Here is a 20,307-nt window from a genome sequence, read left to right on the forward strand (position 1 = left end):
TGGATGGATGGATGGATAGTCTGCACCGCAACTCCCGAACGAACGAGAACAATCCTCTTTCCGGTAACTCAAACACTTTCTGGTTTTTTTTCAGCCAATCAGACAATATCAACATAAACTTGTTTCAGCAATTATTTAACGGAATATAACCCAGGTAACTGTAACACAAAAGAATATAATGCTCAAATATAAAATGAAAAACATTAATAATTTAACATAAGCTTACACAAGCTACAACTAGTTAAACATTCAACCTGCAACATAGCCACGTTATCAATCTGATAGTAAATCCGTCAAGAATTTGAATAACGAGTATTTAAGTAACTAAATCATCCGGCTGACCTCCGACAAACGCAGGACGAACCAGAGCAGGCCCCTGCCCGAAGACGGCCGAGCAGTGACGATGCAGACGACTCCGCCTCTACCCATCTGGTTCGGTATACAAAAAAAAAGAAAGAAAGACGTGAGACAGACTGAAGAGCATCGAGTCGCGAACATGAAGTCCGTTTTCGGAGCGCTAAGGTTGACGTTGCTAACTGCAGAGTTTCTGCAAACGTTTTCATACAGCAATGTCAAGGTAATCTGAGTTTCACATTCGTTTTTATGTCACTTTTCGCAATGGCCTAATGCTTTATTTGGTCGTTTCTGCTTACAAAGTTTGCCACCGATTGCTGTATTGGATGTAGAAGTAGAACTGTTTCTGTTATCGCTTCATTTATTTGATGCTCGGAGCTGGAGCGTGCGTTTTACACTCAAAGCTAGATCCATGGTATCATGAAGTCGAGCTAGAACAACGTTTTGTGGTTCTATTTGAAATACTCCAACCATAGTGATACATGACCACTCGAGTGACCCTCAATGGTTGAGCACAGAGCCTGCCTCCAACTTTAACTAGGACACCCCCAGTGGTGTAGTGGTTTTTTTTAAGTGGGTGTACGCGATTCTGGGATGTTCTATATTTAAACATACAGAACATCAATCATAGGCTGCAACACCAGTTGAACTAACGTTAAATAAAAAAAAATACTACTCCAAAATAATCACAGGCCAACGTTATTAAGCATAACTCGTATTAGAACAATGATCAACAAACATTTAAATAACCCGCAGACAGCGTGATTGAAATTGAATGTGGCGTCGGGAGAAGTGAGTGGACGGTGTACCCCCGCGTAACACGCCCACTACACCCCTGGACAACCCGGCCATCTCGACGTCATTTCTTGCATTCACTTGTGTTGAGGTATTTTGTTTGGCACCAATATATTAATCATAGCTTGTTCAAATATTCACCGAAATAATAATGAATTGCAAAAAAAACCACACAAATAAAACCCCGACAACAAAGACCCTGAAAAAGGAATAACACGCCAAGAGATGTGCTTTTTTATTTTGGGGGAATGTAACTTTTTTCCTCCTTTATCTGGTCACCAGGCCGGATCATTCATACAGTCAATGGTTGGATCAAATGTTTTTGAGACTTTAAGCAAGCGCTATCGGAGTTGTTACTTCGTAAAATCAGATAAATATTGCGCTCACACCCAAACAAAGCTAAAAAAAACATTGGTACAACCAATCAAACATGAATCAAGATCGTTCAGGTTGGTTATTAAGCTTGACTGCAACTAGCCATGACTGTCATCCCTTCTTTTGAAAACCCGTCTTGTTTAACATTAAGCATGAACTCAAAATGTCATTGTGAACTTTGCTCAGAAATGTGACTGATTTACCACGTTTGAAGTGCAATGAGTTCTTTTCCGTCAATCCCCTGACAAAGTGCATAACGTCACAAAGATGAACCACACAAACGCATACACACTAAATCTCTCTTGTTTGTTCAAATTATGTTTGTTGTATTGTATGCATGTTTTAGGGGAAAAAATGCCCCACAGCCCCCTTCATTGCACAGATACTGTATCAACTTTTGTTTCAAACATGTACAAGAACAATAATAATAATAATAACTATGTTAATAATAACAACAACAATAATAATAGTAGTAAAGTACAATAATAGGCAAACAGAAATAATTACAAACACATGAAAACTAAAACAGTTGAATTACATATCTGAATAGGACTGGAAAGAAGCGAAACTCGTTTACCTCCACCATACCTCATTATTCTAACCTCCATATTACCATCATCAATGCAGGAAATTACCTAATTTATTCTAATACGTTATCAACCATCTTTACCTTAGAACACAAATGAATTGGAAAAGAAGTATTGTTTTTTTATACGACATGCATACGGTGTGACTCTAAATGAACAACCCAATGATAAGTCAGTAATGAAGTAATTAAATGACCTTGTGATTATCACATGACCTCATTCCTGTATATATTGATAATCTTCTCTATGCCTCCTTTGCAATTGGATTAAATTTGTAAGGCCCCGACCCTTGTGATGCTAAACAGATTAGAAAATCGAAGGGTGGATGGATATATTGTACGCTGTTTCAACGACTCCAACACAAACTATTTCACAGTGTTTTTCCACAAATAGAAATAAAAACTCTTTTACGTTGTTTGTATCATCCTCATTTTGAAATTACATTTTCCCAAGTTGCAGTTGATTCCTCTTTCAATTAATATTTCTTTATATTTCACGGCAATAAATAATTTTTTGCTTGACACAATATTTTAATTTTTAGCACTTTTGATCGCAAGAAAAGAGGATTTGTTTGATTCCCATATCCTGCCCTACGGATCATCTTTTCTGCCCTATTTTTGAGAATCGTTAGTGGATATAATGCAGTTGTTTAATTATGACCCTCGATCTCTCGAATCGTTAGACAGATATGGAATTAAGCATAACGGTTGATTTTTAAGGTACAGTATACTGATTAATCAGTGTCTCCACTAGATGTTTGTTTGGACTGGACATGTTGCTGTTGTTTTGGTGTGCGTGGATAGACAAATCTGTTCCGATGCCATATTTTCATTTTGTTTAGAACTGTATGTAATAATCCAAACCCAATATCCAGTGAATTAACAAAACAACATTTTATACTGGTTTATTGAAATTGGTACATTACAATGAAGAACTGTATTGTGTTTTGTTAGACAGAAATACATGAATCCCAGACACAACCCCTTTTCAAAGAAAAGTATTTCACCCAGAGTCTTGACCACTTCAACTTTAATTCCATGGGGAATGGGACATTCCTTCAGCGATACCTGATCACTGGTGACTTTTAACCATTGACCTTTGTTACTTTTCAAACAACCAAGAAAGATTTGACGTTAATTTCTTTTTTGCTTCCTTTCACAGATAAATACTGGAATACTGGATATGGTCCGATTTTCTTCTACACCGGCAATGAAGGGGACATCTGGGAATTTGCCCTGAACTCTGGATTTCTTACAGAATTGGCTACTCAGCAGGAAGCCTTGGTCATATTTGCTGAACATGTAAGAAATGGTACATTACTTGTGTGATGAAAACTTGGAACATCCACCCAACCTTACTCATGTTTCCCATCCATATATGACAACAGCATGTGGTAGATTTCAACAATTTGAGGAGGGAAATCACATTTTATTACATGTATCCTAAAACCACTGAATGATTTAAAATATCATCCATCCATTTTCCAATCCGCTTTTATCCTGGGGTACACCGTGAACCGGTTGCTAGCCAATCGCAGGGCACACATAGACATACAACCATTTGTGCTCTCACTCACACCTAGGGACAATTTAGAGTGTTCAATCAGCCTGCCACGCATGTTTTTGGAATGTGGGAGGAAACCGGAGTACCCGGAGAAAACCCACACAGGCACAGGGACGACACGCAAACTCCACACAGGAAGGCTGGAGTCAGAATCGAACCCTGCACCTCTGCACTGTGGAACCGACACACAAACCAGTTGACCCTTACCACAGCAATAGGCTCAATACTCTCAGAGTCAGAGGAATGAATACCATGAAGTCATTTTGTTCATATCTGCAAGGTGTTGATTGAGCGCAAAGATCTCATATTAATTAATTTTTGATCACAGGTCTCCTTGAGCGGGATACATGAAAATAACTCATGATAACAGTTCAGTACTGTATTTTAACCAAATTGGACTGCGGAGCAAGATGAGAAAGAGAAATACAAAGACTATTTTCAAGGTTATTATGACCTTTTTTAAACAATAACATGGCTTCCTAATTCTAATTAGATATTTTATGCGTAATGCACTTTACATTTCAAAGAAATCTCAAAGTGCTACAGAGAGTTTAAAAACAACATTCAAAACGAAGCAACATTTTAGAAACTGAAAGGTTGCAGTAAACAGTTGGTTAAAATGAAATTAAAAGAAGAAATAAAAAAATTGAAAAAGATGAAGAAGCTTATAGGCTTACTGTAAGCAATTTTAAAAACAAATGTTGTGTTTTACTGCTCCTCAGTGTTGTACACTGCTCCTCAAATCCAGGGTTTCAGTTGGTGTTCAATAATGGAAGACAACAGTTTCTTGTTTGCAGAGCAGTTGTTAATTTTGTTGGAGTAGAATTTGTTACTGGATGCAGCTTGTGCCTCATTAGATGCTTATTGGTGATTCCTACAGACAGGCTTGTGTACAACCAAGCCAGAAGCAACAAATCGACGTTCCCGGGCCCTTGAACGTCGATTTTTCTCTTCATAGAACGTAGCTCCCCGGCGGCCATTTTAGACAAAGAGACTACTCTTGTATTCAGTGGAGCATGGGATTTCGGGATGTCACAAAGAGCTAGTGGCTGAGTTTTTGGATAGCCAAATATATGCAAGAGTGGTTTATTTTTTTCAGGTTTCTGAATTGAATGCAGCGCTTTGTTATGGAGTATAGAAGGACCTGTTTTTGGTAGCTCCATGAAAATTACTTTGTGGACGGACACACCAAGGTCATGGGCATGTGCAGTAGATTAATGATCGGTGTCGAATATGTAATAACAAGGACAAGACTATGCCCCTAGGGTGCGACACCACTACAAGGTGTCGATTTAGAGCTAAATTAGCATTCCAGTTTTCAGTGTTTTTAGAAGTATAGTGAGGGCTGATTTACGGACTCCCAAAAATGTATGCAACTGCATGGAGCAAATGATTTATACACTGGGTAAGAATTGAAGCATAGTAGATTCACCAAAGTCATATTTGTTAATGAACAAAGGTGTTCGTGAATAAAGTTCCATTTTATGAGATTTACAATTGTAAATACATATAAGGATAAGCATTGACGATTGTCAAACCTGTCTGTTTTTTGAGCACAACAAGGAGGGAATAAAAATCACTCAACAAAGTAATCTTATAAACTAGTTGGTCAGGATGATGTAGGAGACTGGATTGTCTCGGAATTGTTTGTTATTTATTTATTGTTGTGTGTTCACCCCCACCATAGAATTTATTTTGTGATTTCCTGTCTTGATTTTCTGTTCTGGTGGATTATATTTGATTTCCTTCATGTCATTGAAGTAATCGTTAATTTATGTTTTCAGAGGCGGTCCTTGAACGCCTCTCAAGCCGAACGTGAGAGGAGGCATGTAAGTCGAGAGAGATGCGCGTGTATTTGCTTGAGTGTTAAATAATTTAATAAAGTGTATGTTTACCAAAAAAAAACAACAACACGACAGCGCTCTTTATTTCGGAGCTGCAACAATAATCTTTTGGAGACATCCGACACTTAGGTCTTTTGAGAGGAAAAAAATGCTCATATTATGCACGATTATGAGCATGTGTGAACCTGCTTTTACACTGTCAAACAGTATTATTGATGTGCCAATAGTCTACCCTTTTAAATAAAAATACAATCGAAGGATAATTTCGTGAGATGAGCATTCTGTCATCACTGATAATGTAGTGGTACTGTCAGTGGCCTGACTTGGTTGCGGGCAGTGTGGGATCGGTTTTCACTCTGTGACGGTGTGGATGTGAAGGGTTGTTTGTCTTGATATTGTATGTGCCTTGCGACCGACTGGCGACCAATTTAGGGTGTGGTCTGCCTTCCGTCCAAAGTCAGCTGGGATAGTCTCCAGCACCCTCGGAATGGATGGATGGATGGATGGAGCATTTTGTCAGACCGATGGAAGGTCCATCACTGTTACCATCAGTATTTTAGGCTGACCCACGTGGGCCCAGAACGTCCCTTATCGGCGAAACCCATTTGGATTAGGGAATGTAATTTCAGTGTCACACACAAAAGTTAACGTGCAACCAAATAATGAAAAACAAAAAGAAATAAATATAGACAACAAACACACACATACACACAAACACACACACACGCACACACACACACACACACACACAGACAGACACACACACACACGCACACAGAGTGTGGTGATTGACTGGTGAGATAAAAACAATGTGACACATGTCATTGAGGGCTGTGGGACTGAAAGGTATATGTTGTTTTATTTTGATGATGATGATTATTATTATTTGTATTTGGCGGTGTGTCAGGTGTGCAGTACCTGCAGTACAGTGAAAGTCCTCTACAACGAAATCATGTTTGCAGCAAGAAATTTTTCATAACAGGGTCTTTTTCACTATAGCAAATTTGATTCGATGTAAACACACACACACACACACGTATGTGTACTCTTTATTTTTATTCAAATAGTGCATAAGTATCAGCACACACTTATTTGACAGTAGTCAGTGTAGTCATATAGTAAGAGAAAAAAAGTGAAAGAAATTGCAAAATTTACGATAGGCATTCAATTTCACTTACATCAATTTCTTGGATAATGTCTTTTATTTTGCTTCCTCCGTCTTTGATTTTGATCACTTTTACCTTCTCTTGCAGTGTCAGAGCGCTTCTTGTCTTAGCTGCTTGACATCCAAAGGTCCATTTTGTAGCCATTTTAGCAATGCAGCGCTCGTGCTGCGTCTGAAACTAACAATATGTACATAACAATGCCTGTAAACCAGTGTGGTGGTTGCTGTTGCCATTTGCGAACGAAGCAGTAGAGGTCACTGTTGGATTAGACTTCATTGAGGTGAATATCTTCGCGAGGCAAGAGCAGAAAAAAAGATTTCGTATAACGCAACAGGGTTTTTTTTTCATTGTATGGGGGGCAGGAGAGTGGGAATGGTGTTAATGCATGAAGTTTTTTTCACATTAGGGGGTATTTTCACCCATGTAGGTTTCTTTGTAGAGGAGTTTCACTGTAGTACCAGTAAATATGCCCCAACTCAGACGGATTGGGCCCACCTGTAGTATTGATGGCAGCTCAGTGATGGACTCACCCACCGTACTGACAATGATCATTTACCACCTCTGATCATGTCATTGCCATGCCACAGAATTGTACTGTACAGCCTTGTCTTGACACATTATTACTCTTTATGTAATCTAACGTGAATCTTTTAAGGTTGTTCTCTCTTTCTCACAGAGATATTATGGCAAGTCTCTCCCTTTTGGCAACGAGTCCTTCAACATCCCACAGATTGGCCTTTTGACAGTGGAACAGGCAATTGCAGATTATGCTGTCATGATCAGTGCATTGAAGCGTCAGATGTCAGCCACAGATTGCCCTGTTATTGTTTTTGGTGGAAGGTAAGCGTCGGCTTACATGAATCTCCATAGATCTTGTGGAAGATTTTTTTTTAAACTGACATTTAATTTTGCATCTATGTTGAATTCTTTTAATTATAGGTCTAATCTTTTTAATTGATTACTTAAAGGATTCAACTAGAGCCTGGGCTGAAATATGTGCCACCAGAAACTGAGTTTTAATCGTTTATATTTGAATTTGAATTGGTAAACTTGAATAATTGGCTCAAAAAAATTTATTTGAATGACAGAAATTGGATTGTTATTGTTTCATTTGAATCATTGCGCTGAAAAACTGAATCTGAATTTATTTGGAACTGAACTCCAATAAACTTTAAACTGAATGTAAAATGATCTCTGACACTGTGTTTGATTCTCACTCAAAATACCAGTCTTAATTTTGTCACTTTTGGTTTATTTAAACCAAATTCAGTTCTCGCAATTCAGTTTAAAATTAACTTTGGCAGAGATGAAAAGATAAGATAAGATACCTCCATATAGGAAAAGAAGGCATTTTATTAGAAACGTGGAACAACAAAGTCCTGTGGTCAATGTCTCCAGTAGTGATGTGTCATTCGCGAACGAGCCGGCTCCGAGAGCTCCGAGAGCCGTCTCTTTGAAGTGAACGATGGGAGCCGGCTCCCACCTCATTGGGAGCCGGCTCCTCATTGGGGAGCCGGAAGGGGAGGGTTACACACTCACGCACGCACGCACGCACGCACGCACACACGCACGCACGCACGCACGCACGCACACACACACAGTCACAGACGCGCTGCAGTTTAGAGAAGGGGGAGGGGTTAGAGAAGAGACACACACAGCAGCACACTAGTGATGGGAATTCCGGCTCCTTTTAAAGAGCCGACTCTTTTGGAACGGCTCCCTAAACAGAGCCGGCTCCCAAATGGCTCCTCAGTTTTTTTGTTGCTTAAATTAATTTAATACCAAAAATAACGTAATATTATGTGTAAAATGAAGTAATAATGCAAAAAATAGACATTATATAAAATATTTATTATTTATATGGCTTTATTTATATTCTTCTGAACATACTCAACATGGAGTGCTACAAAAATAAAAACAAAGTACAAAGACCCATCTCAAAACAAGGTCGTCAAAAAGTTCCAATCTCCGAATGTGTACATTTATAAGCTTTTAACTATCCATCCATCCATCCATCCATTTTCGGAGCCGCTTAATCCTCACTAGGGTCGCGGGGGGTGCTGGAGCCTATCCCAGCCGTCTTCGGGCAGTAGGCGGGGGACACCCTGGATCAGTTGCCAGCCAATCGCAGGGCACACAGAGACGAACAACCATTCGCACTCACACCCACACCTAGGGACAATTTAGAGTGTTCAATCAGCCTGCCACGCATGTTTTTGGAAGCTTTTAACTAATTACAGTAAAACAACATAAGTAAGCTTTGAATACCACACAACAAATTATAAATTCGTAAAACAAAAAGTTGTTTTTTTTTCACTAACTAGCTCTCTCGTCTCCTCGTCTGTCTTGTTCGCGTGCTGCTCAGTGTGCTGCTGTGTGCGTCTCTTCTCTAACCCCTCCTCCTTCTCTAAACTGCAGCGTGTCTGTGACTGTGTGTGTGTGCGTGCGTGCGTGTGTAACCCTCCCCTTCCGGCTCCCCAATGAGGAGCCGGCTCCCACCTCAAAGAGCCGGCTCTCGGACCTGGCTCCCACCTCAAAGAGCCGGCTCTCGGAGCCGGCTCGTTCACGAACGAGCGAACACACCGAGCACACTGAGCAGCACGCGAACAAGACAGACGAGGAGACGAGAGAGCTAGTTAATGAAAAAAAACAACACGGTGGAAAGTGGAAAGTTGAGAAAATGGATAGGAAACGCAGTGAAATATGGACTCATTTCAATTTAATTGATAGTTCAAAGGCAACGTGTAGACTGTGCAAGGTTAAAATATCCCATAGATCAGGCTCCACAAATAACCTGCACAGGCACATCAGAAATATCCACCTATCAGTACAATTTGAAGAGAAAAGACAAGCAAGGGAACCAGCTATTAATGAAGGTGCTAGTGTGTCTGCAACTGTTGCTGCTGCTGCGATGTCACAACTGCCTAGATGTACAACCCAGAGCTCTATGAGCCACATTATGCAAAAAGCTATAAAACCAGCAAAACAGAACACAATTGATGAGGAACTGGGTAAAATGATTGCAAGGGATTTTCATCCATTTTGTGTTGGCTGTGTGTTGTCGCAACATCTGTCCCCTCAGAGAGAATCTTCTCCAAAACAGGGCAAATATTAACAGAGAGGAGAAAGAGGATCAACCCCTCAAAGCTGAGGCACTTGGTTTTTCTTCATGCCAATCTTCGCTAAAGACAAGCTAAAACCTTTACCTGGATGCTGCTTTTTTTCTTTTTGTTTTACAAATTTTAATTTATAATTTGTTGTGTGGTATTCAAAGCTTACTTATGTTGTTTTACTGTAAATAGTTAAAAGCCTATAAATATACACATTCAGAGATTGGAACTTTTTGACGACCTTGTTTTGAGATGGGTCTTGTTTTTATTTTTGTAGCACTCCATGTTGAGTATGTTCAGAAGAATATAAATAAAGTCATATAAATAATAAATATTTGATATAATGTCTATTTTTTGCATTAGTACTTCATTTTACACATAATATTACGTTATTTTTGGTATTAATTTAAGCAACAAAAAAACTGAGGAGCCATTTGGGAGCCGAGAGAGCCGCCTCTTTTCAGGGAGCCGATCCAAAAGAGACGGCTCTCTAAAAGGAGCCGGAATTCCCATCACTAGTCTCCAGTAACTTTTAACTGCAAGCGCAACCCTAATTTTACATGCCATTTTCTATTCTACCATTTCAGAAGCCTCAGAGTTTAATCTAACATGCACATCTGTTTCATCATTCTCTCCAGTTACGGTGGAATGCTGTCTGTCTATATGAGAATAAAGTATCCAAATGTTGTGGCTGGAGCTCTCGCTGCCAGTGCGCCTATCCTGTCAACTGCCGGGCTGAGGGACTCGAGGCAGTTTTTCGGAGATGTCACTGCTGTAAGTTGGATGCATGTTCTGTGTTATTGTTATTATTATTATTATTATTATTTGTAACATTAGTCGTAGAAGTAGTATTTAGATTCAGTGAATTCACAATGACCTAACAGGTTTTCCACATAATTTTATATTCGTTATAGGGTAAGAATCATTGTATCCCATCTAGTGGGCAGTGGCATTGGGAAGATGATCACCTGTGAATTAATTCCGACGCAGATTTTGCTACAGAATAATGTCGTTGAATAAATGAGTCAAGGTGAAAAAAAGAAAAGAAAAGAAACAAAAGAAAAACTACAACAATAACAACTTTCATTTTGATGCACACATGAATGGTGGACACTGGGGTCCTTGTGTGCATTTTCATCCATCCATTTTTCGATCCGCTTATCCTCACAAGGGTCGCGGGATCCCAGCTGTTTTCAGGCAGTAGGCGGGGGACACCCTGAACCGGTTGCCAGCCAATCGCAGGGCACACAGAGACGAACATCCATGCACGCTCACACTCACACCGAGGGACAATTTAGAGCAGGGGTGGGCAATTATTTTCCCGGGGGGGCCAAATGAGAAGCAGAAAATATTGTGGAGGGCCAGGCGAAAAGTTAGAAATAGAAATAGAAAATAAAGAAGATGGCACAATGTCTTTGTATGCCAGTAATAATGTAACATTCTCATCCACCATCACACTCAGACCCGGTTCTCCTCAAGGATGTGTACTGAGCCCCCTGTTCTTCACGCCCTACACATTTGACTGCTCTCCCGACTCTTATGAGCGGTCCAGTTTGCGTAAAGTTTTTAACATGATAACAATCAAACCATTCTAGGAAATGTTCATTTACTAGAGCCACAAGCAATTCACTCTGACGATGGAAATTGCCAGAATCGGACTGAGTAAGAATCGCTTCCTTGTTTTTCAAAGTCTCGTAGATTTGAGTCTTTCCGACTCCAGGTGTCTCCTGAATGTTTCGTACTTTGTTACCCGCTTCGTTTAATCAGATACATATCACTTTCCCTTCCATGGACATTACTCTCTCCCTCTTTCTTCGTCTTCCCCTCCCTCCCTGTGCTCTGCAACTTGAAGTAACTGTGCCACCTAGTGTTGAAATTTCTGTCATTACAAGTCCAAATGAAATGAATGCAATCAAACCTTAATTGTGCACCAATCTTCGGCGGGCCAGATTAAAAAGACCAACGGGCAGGATCCGGCCCGCTGGCCCTATTTTGCCCATGACTGAATTAGAGTGTTAAATCAACCTCCCATTTATGTGGGAGGAAACCAGAGTACCCGTAGAAAACCTACGCAGGCACAGGGAGAAGATGCAAACTCCGCAAAGGAAGGCATGGTGCCCGGAATCGAACCCCTGAAATCTGACCTGTGAGCCGCATGTGCTAACCGTGCTGCCTTGTCTGCATTTTCCTTTTTTAAAAAAATCAAACATTTTGTGTAAAAATAGAAAATGTATCCTGTTACTCACTTAGCTACTAATATATTTTTAATATTTTGTTCATCCTGGTTTGGAATATTGGTTCACTGGTGCCAGATGGTGGTAAACTCAATATAACACAAATATGAAGCTATTCTCAGAAATGACAGTTATCCAATTGAATATTATTTCAGTGATCTTAAACAAACAAAATATGTTTTTCCAGTTTTCAAGTTTGAAAAGAAAAAAAACATTGTTGCAATTGTTGAAGAGCCCAAGTTTCTTTTTTTTCATCTTCACCTTTTCCACAAAAAATAGTTTGATAATTTTGCTGTGGCTCTAATGTAGAATTTGGGGAGGTGCGATGGGGTGCTGGCATCCGGTCAGAGAAGGAATTTAGAAATTACAGCATTTTTTAATTTAGTTTTGAAGGGTGACAGACAGTGGTTCGCCTTTTCTGTCCACAGAAAATGCTGACCCACAAATCGTTTGACTGGGTTTTGGGTCATATTTAATTATTTATTACAGTTGAAACATGCTGAAGTTCAAAAACATATTCCACTAATGTGCAAGTCAAGCACACCGATGAAAATAATCTACATAGTGCATTCATTTTTTATGTGATTTATTTATTTATTTATTTTTTCATTTCTGCGTTCTCATGGTGGTTACACACGGTGCTGGTTTGCACCTGCCTTTCAGACACGGTATTTGAAGAAGCAAAATTAGCCATCACAATTTCATCTGAGGTTTGACCAGCTTCATCATCTGTTTGCGCCAAAAGCAAGTTTTCCCCCATTTTTGCACACATAAACCTTCAGTAAATGAAGGCTCATTTGTATTGAAAATAGTTATAAAATTTGCAAAGAGAACTCTATTTGCAGACTCCTTTAATATTGCATGCAACTTGGAGTATTTTTTAAACATTGCTTTTGTTTTTCTTAAACAGGATTTTGAGGCCATTTCTTCAGAGTGCAAATATGCTATAAAAGGAGCTTTTCATCAGCTGAAAGAATTAGTTGAACGACAAGGTAAATTATGTGATTTGTTTCCCTGTCTACTCAAAAATGTGTATCTCTCTCTCTCTCTCTCACTCTTTCTCTCTCTCTCTCTCTCTCTTTCACTCTCTCTCTCTCGCTCTCGCTCTCTGTGTGTGTTGGCTCTCAGGAAAAATTTCAGGACGGGCCTAAAATGTATTCAAACTTTTTTGATGTGCATATGCAACTGTTAATTGTATCAGTTTAGTTTTTGCACAAGTTGCTGATCTCTAATGAGGAGCTTAACAGGAAAATTCACAACAGGGGTTTGATCCTTGAATCGAACATATAAATGTCCTGATTCAGTTAGAGATGGAGTTTAAACAGTCGTCCTCATTATAGAGATTTTGATTATGCCCTAACGATGGAAAAACGGGACCTTCCCATTGTGATGCTTCAACAGGATGTTCTCAGACGGAAGTGGCCACTGATCTTAGAATATCCCGAGTGTAATCAGCAGGTTGCAACAGAGAAACCGAGAGACTGGAAAAGTCACAGAAAGATGTAGAAGTGGACGTCCCTTGGCCACATCCCATGCTGATGACCGCTACATTGTGAACAATGCCCTGAGAAACCGGGTGATGAATCCGATTCAATTCCAGGCACGTTTAAGGGAGGTGCGAGGCACCCACATGTCACGTCAGACCATTCAAAACTGTTTACATCAGCGTGGCCTGCATGCTAGATGACCTGCAAGGGTACCTGACCACACCACCGGGCACAGGCGTCATCGTCTTGCATGGGCCAGGGAGCGTTTAAGCTGGACGAGTGACCACTCTGATTTAAAGTCAATTCACGTTGAGCAGAAACGGTGGCTGTCAATACGGCACCGGGAGAACATGCAAACTCCACACAGGAAGGCCAGATCCAGGATCCAGGAGGTTGCATCATCAGGGAACAGCTGTGGGAGACTGGTGCACTTGAGATAGAATGGCCTGCACATTCTCCAGGCCTGAATCTTATTGAAAACTGTGGGATCAACCGAGTTGCCGTGTAGAGGCTCAAAACTCCATACCCCAGAACCTTAGTGACCCGAGGGCTGCCCTTCAAGTGGAGTGGGATGACATGCCTCAGCTGACAATACATCAATTTGTGAACAGCATGAGATGTCGTCGTCAAGCTGTAATGGATGCTTAGGGGCACACGACAAGTCATTGAGATGTTAACATTTTTTGTTGTGGCTTACCCACTGTAGTTGTTGCCTTTTGTTTCAATGAATTGTTTGGATTGAGGAAATCACCAGTAGATCTCTCTTCTTAAATGTCCTACTTTCATGATATGATACCACTGTTGCATGAACTTTGTACATTTGCATAAATTTCACCTGGAAGCCAAATATGCCTAATGTTTTGTGAGTAATATATGGTAGTTCAGACTTTAAATATAAAAATGGATTATTTTTCCTCTTGTTGACTCTGTTAGATTACAGTAAAATTCAGTCGGCGTTCACCCTGTGTAAGCGTCCATCATCTGTTCAGGACATCCACCAGCTAAATGGCTTTCTGAGGAATGCTTTCACCTTTATGGCCATGTTAGATTACCCTTACAGCACTCATTTCATCGGCAACATGCCTGCCAATCCTGTGAAGGTACAGGCTTGACATTATTTTACATTGTGTTAGGGTTGTCATCTCGTATATTAATGATGTCCTTTTTTATTTTATTTCATTTTATTTTTTGTCAGGTTGCTTGTGAAACCATGCTCCGTGGCTCTGATCTACTTACTAGCCTGAGGGATACTGCAGGTATCTTGGAGAGGCTCGTTGACCTAAAGTGTATTACGTTTCTAGTACTATGGATAGCATGTGGCGGATATAGCAGCTGTTGTGAAAGTGCTCGATAAAGAAAGATATATTCTTGTATTGTATTGAAACTGCTTTCATTCAGACCTCTGTATGTTTCACTTTCCAGCCATTGTGTACAACTCCACTGGCTTGCTGACCTGTTTCGATGTCTCCAGTTTGTATGTGGAGTGCGCCGACCCCACTGGCTGTGGTCTCGGCTTTGACAGCATGGCTTGGGACTATCAGGTCATACAATCAATTTATGCACCACATTTGGATTTGGGTTGGAGAGACCCAATTTTCCATCCAGCCATTTTCAGCAGCAGTGGTTCTCAAACTTGTTTGCCAAGTACCACATTAAAACACAGTAGCGCGGTAGGCTTAAGTGTTAATTAAATATTAGGCACTTCTTTTCCCAAAACTACATAAGCCATTGTAACATAATTTGAACATTATCTTGAGGATTTACGTGTACTGTACATAACATAAATATGGAAAAATTAAAAATAGCCATTTCAATAATAATACAGCCCAGAACATTTACTCTTTTGGTCAGCACTGTGTGCTCTCAAACCAGAAACATAAAGGCGGCGCGACTTCGATCCCCTGATTGGGTGGACACTGCAAGAATAGAACACCAACAGTAATGCCAGATTACCTTGAAAAAATATTTGACCGATTACTTGAGTCAGGAATGAAAAGTGACTTTATTAGCTTAATTCAGAATCTTTCTTTCTTAATTTAGCTAGTTTCTGCCTTTCCAGCTTCTTCCTATATATCCACTGACCCTCCTCTACATCTCTCCAAACAATAACTTCTCCTCAGCTGCCGGTTAACCTGGCCGATCTTCGACCCACTTTTCTCCAAATTCTCGCTACGTTTCTCCATTTTCTTTTTTCTCTTCTATAATTTTCTTCTTTTTTCTTTCTTACCGCTATTTTTTATTTTTCTTCTTCGTGCTACCACTATTTTTATTTTTATTCTTCGTGACGGGTTCACTTTGGCCTGCGGAGTCAAGTTTAGCATTCGCGTCAATGATATATGGCGCCACCTAGCGTTGTGAATGGGTATAATGTCTAGACCCCGAATATAAGACGACCCCCACTTTTGCAGTCTTGTTTCAATGCAAAAAAACACTGTATTATATTCGGGCCAACATGATAATTTGTCATTTCCAGCTCTCAACAGCTGATCCCACAGGTACTTGAATGTCTGGACTTTCTCCATCTGTAGATTTCGTGATTCCACTGACCACGCTTTCATTCACAGACTTACTGTTTTGCAGTGACTGACTTCCACTTTTCTGAGTTCTCTTCCACCTGCTCCCATTTCTCCAAACCAGTTCACAATGGCTGTGTCCTTTTCTCGTTCCATCTAGTGAATTACATCACGTAGAATATAGTCTGCGTGCACCTGCCTCTGGGGTGCACCACTGCCATTTTCTTCCTTTCAAAATCAACCATCATTCCAAAGTTCTTTCCTTCACACCGTACTTGCCCATCACTTCCTCTTCACCTTTCTTACCTACACCAACAGGCCCAATGAGGTCCATTTGAATCATCGCTACGTCACCTCCAGTAGCGACTACTTTCTAAAATGTCATCCAACTCACTCCAGACCTTCCCACCAACTCACATCCCATTTGTGGTTAATAACGCTGACGTTTCTCATCAAACCTTGAATTTCTAATTTCACAACCATCGCCTTGCCTGAATCTTGTTTTATCCTTCATACCATTCTTTGCAGGCTGTATCTTCAGAATCACCCGATGTCATTCCTCTTCTTAATTCAGACTATGATGACACTCTGAACCCTCTTCCAATGTTTCTAGCATTGCAGTTCCATATGATCCTCTGCAAAACCCTGAAACATTGTCAATCCTTCTCTTCTGCATTACGCCCCCGACCCCCTTCGGGTTGATAGTAACCCAATTTCTATCAGCAACCGAACCATTGGTGGTGGTTGTGTACACATGTGCTCCTGGATCAAACTGATATTGAAGTCAAGTGTGTGAATTGCGTGTCTGGTTTTTTGACAGCGTTTGATGTCATATTATTTTATGACACAATCCTTACCATTTACACAAGCATAAGAAATAACCTGCTTGTAACCCCTAAAGACTGATCACCATATTATATTTCATATTGCTTTGAAAATAACGTTTTGTTTGTTTCAAGTGAAATCTTAAATTACAGTTTTCTACTGTGTTGTAGGCATGCACGGAAATAAATCTCTGCTATGAGAGCAACAACATCACAGACATGTTTCCAGCAATGACCTTCACTGAGGAAGAACGCTTGCGGTACTGCTCCAAACGCTGGGGTGTGATCCCACGACCAGGATGGCTCAAAATCCAGTTCTGGGGTGATGGTGAGGACTGAAAAAATATACAATGTGGCCTTTAAGTAAAGAGTGAGGTTCCATAATTTATGCATCAAAATAAAAAAGCTGCGGTCGCCCATTCATAAGCTTTAAAACTTGAGGTTCACACTTTGAGCCCCACAGACAAAAATAAATAAATAATTGCTAACTAGTGGCTTGAAAGATACTAGTCTGCATCCTGACAACTCTTCAGCAGCACTTCGGCAAGTGATGAACATTCTTTACAATTAAACGTAAAATAATATATTGATGCTAAAGACATGAAGCTGTTGGATTGGATTGGATAGAACTTTGTCAAATGTACTGTATGGGTAACATAACATACAGCACAGATGAAATTTCTTCCCTGTTGTTTTAGTAATTACTTATATGGTGCATCTACAAAGTATTCAAAGGGCTTCACTTGTTTCATATTTTATGTTACAGCCTTATTATAAAAAAAGGCAACAATTCTAGATTCAACACCCTGTCAATCAGTGGTCGCCAATACTTGGCTCATACAAATTCATGCTTTTCTTGGACCGACAAACATTCACAAACGAAAGGTGGGGGATAGGCTTGGGGGAAATTTTTACACTTTTACTTTACATTGTTTTTTTAGATAACCCGTTTTAAAATCAAGGTAACTAGAGAGTACTTCAACATTTTATGAACATAGGTAAAATTTTAAGCCAAAATGAAAAACATCATCATCAGGGAAAATGATCGATTATTCAAAGTGCACCAAAAACAGTGCTGGTGCAAGCCGGTGACTCACAGAGATGGGCACTTTACCTTACTTTGCCGTTCCGAAATATTGGGAGAGCCACACTGTGCCTCTGTGAACATACACTCTCAGAGTCATTCATGCAAAGGGACAGAGTGAATTTCCGAACTTCCATAATCCAGCACTGTGTGATCAACTCTTTGAAATAACACTTACTTTGGATACCATTAAACGCTTACATAGTTAAATGAAATGACAATCATCAACTAAAAAATATAACCTTGAAATTTTAGCACTCCAATTTCACTGTAGTTGTGGAGTTAAATGATGATAGTTGTGGACCACTGATTGGAGATGTGTTTTGATGGCAAGACATGTGCTCCAACATGGCAGTAGTTTGTTTCTCTGGGCTCTTTACTCTCCACCTGCAACTTAGTTGCGACCTCGACATTCTGTCTTCTGCCTCACTAGCACAAGTTCCCGGGACTTGTATTTGTTAGTATTTTAACAGCAGCAAAACTGAATAACTATTAGCATCAATACCCATGGTGATATGATCAAATAATCTATCCATTTTGTATGGAGAATGTTCCAGTCTCTTCATGGTATTAGAAAAGTCAGGCATTTCAAAAGTGGCAAATCCTTTTTGGAAGTTTTGGAAAAGGTGCCCGATATTTTTTTCAGCATTACTGTTAAATAACTTGCACACACAACACACGCACGCATGCACAAAATCTATCATACCAATTTTTGATGGGGAGGAAAAATATGTAATTCTGGACAATGTAGTAAAAGTGAAGCGCTCTGAATGTGCCATACACGGTATGAGTGTTTATATATATATATATATATATATATATATATATTTATAGACACAAAAGACATGGATGTATTGGTGATCTAGTGTGTGCCTTTGTTTAGCGCTTTCCAGTGCAAGCAACATAATTTTCTCCAATGGTGACCTGGACCCATGGGCAAATGGAGGGGTAAGAAATTAGAAATATGAGAGACTTAAGTGAATTTTAAAACTAACATTTCTGTTTTCTTTAAGGTGCGCAAGTCTTTAAGTTCATCATTGATCGCCATCAACATTGCTGCGGGAGCCCATCATCTGGATTTAAGGTAGGGCAAGCTGCTACCTTCTCAGAAAGTTATTATAATAATAATAATTGTTATGTATAAGCACCTTTCAAAACATTCAAGGACACTTTACAATCAAGAATCAGTTATCCATCAATCCTGCCATGATCCAATCCTCTTATCCTCACGAGGGTCGCTGGTGTCCTGGAGCCTACAAAAACAAACAAAAAAACCCAAAAGCTAAATGTCACATATTTCATTAATCATACAGAGGGTCCAATGTTGCTGATCCAGCATCGGTTATTGAAGCCCGGAAGACTGAGGCAGACCTTATCGCACAGTGGGTGGAGTTGGAGAGGAACAGAATACAACGGCTGCCTTGATCGTTGGTGTCATGCTTTTTTTTTTGGACACATTTTTACCTCTGGATTTTTAACATGTGTTTATGGATTGCATTATGAATACGCCCTGAAACGGTTCGGCTAAAAGTGTGGCAAAGGCCTGTTTCAAAATAAAAGCCTCTAAAATATAAATAAGTGGACATTGATGCCTTTGATTTTAATTACATGACGATATTCATTAGATGAAATTATTCCCTCATTATCATATTATCATCATATTATTTCACAACATCACAGGTGAAAAACTTAAGGCAGATCTGGGCCGCGACATCATTTTATGTGGCCCGCAAAAGCAAATCAAAGATGTCAGCTTTCATGATGTTTGCTAAAATCGCTACCAAAATAATGTAATATGTAATAAATAAGAGTGATACTGTAAGCATTTTCTTGTTGCCAAATCCCTCATTAGAACAATTTAAACAATAGGTGAATAAACAGTTATTCTTTACTTCTTTTTATGGTTTCAGTCACAACAGCCCTCCAAGGGAAACTAAAATCTGGCCTTGCGACAAAAATGAGGACCCCTGTACTACCTGAATCAGGGAGTTTGATCGAATTCTGATCCGCATGTGATTCAAAGAAATAAATTCTGCATATCAGCACTGTCAGTCGAAAACCTCTTTTGTCTAAATTTGGTCTATTTCATATTTTTTCACAACTCTTTTACCTGTCAGTCTCCCCTTGGGTCTTTTATTTTTACATATTATTGACCAATCTAAAGTGTTCGTATTGTCTTGTTTTCTTTTGCGATGTGTATCTACCCCGGTCAAGGATGACGCCTCGTACTGATGTCCAAAAAACGTTTACTCGTGAAACATCGTGAAAACAAAAATACATTTCAAACAACAACAATCAAAATTACAGTATCTTGAACAAGACATTAAATAAATGAACACACAATGACATACCGTGTGCGCCTTGGTAAACC

At 39.7% G+C, this 20,307-nt stretch overlaps 1 protein-coding gene across 2 annotated transcripts; it reads left to right on the forward strand.

The window, feature by feature from the left end:
* Nucleotides 1–411: 411 nt before the first annotated feature.
* dpp7 (dipeptidyl-peptidase 7) lies at nt 412–19,523 on the forward strand. 2 transcript variants are annotated; one of them, XM_052068255.1, is made up of 13 exons: nt 419–577; nt 3,065–3,188; nt 3,273–3,412; nt 7,361–7,524; nt 10,433–10,568; nt 12,939–13,020; nt 14,449–14,615; nt 14,711–14,771; nt 14,938–15,056; nt 17,024–17,180; nt 18,820–18,884; nt 18,950–19,020; nt 19,250–19,521. In XM_052068255.1, the coding sequence occupies exons 1-13, from the start codon at nt 497–499 to the stop codon at nt 19,359–19,361; spliced, it is 1,479 nt and encodes a 492-aa protein (XP_051924215.1). In that variant the 5' UTR covers nt 419–496; the 3' UTR covers nt 19,362–19,521. The 2 variants fall into 2 exon arrangements, with proteins under 2 accessions (XP_051924216.1, XP_051924215.1); XM_052068256.1 differs by lacking the exon at nt 18,820–18,884 and having other exon boundaries at nt 412–577; nt 19,250–19,523.
* Nucleotides 19,524–20,307: the final 784 nt, after the last annotated feature.

The sequence above is a fragment of the Hippocampus zosterae genome, chromosome 6 (assembly GCF_025434085.1).
Source record: "Hippocampus zosterae strain Florida chromosome 6, ASM2543408v3, whole genome shotgun sequence".
Taxonomy (NCBI): Eukaryota; Metazoa; Chordata; class Actinopteri; order Syngnathiformes; family Syngnathidae; genus Hippocampus; species Hippocampus zosterae.

Coding starts and splice junctions, on each gene's coding strand:
- dpp7 (XM_052068255.1), top strand. CDS start 497: ATGAAGTCCGTTTTCGGAGCGCTAAGGTTGACGTTGCTAACTGCAGAG. Junction 17,181..18,819: donor AATCCAGTTCTGGGGTGATG/GTGAGGACTGAA, acceptor GCCTTTGTTTAG/CGCTTTCCAGTGCAAGCAAC. Junction 18,885..18,949: donor ACCCATGGGCAAATGGAGGG/GTAAGAAATTAG, acceptor GTTTTCTTTAAG/GTGCGCAAGTCTTTAAGTTC.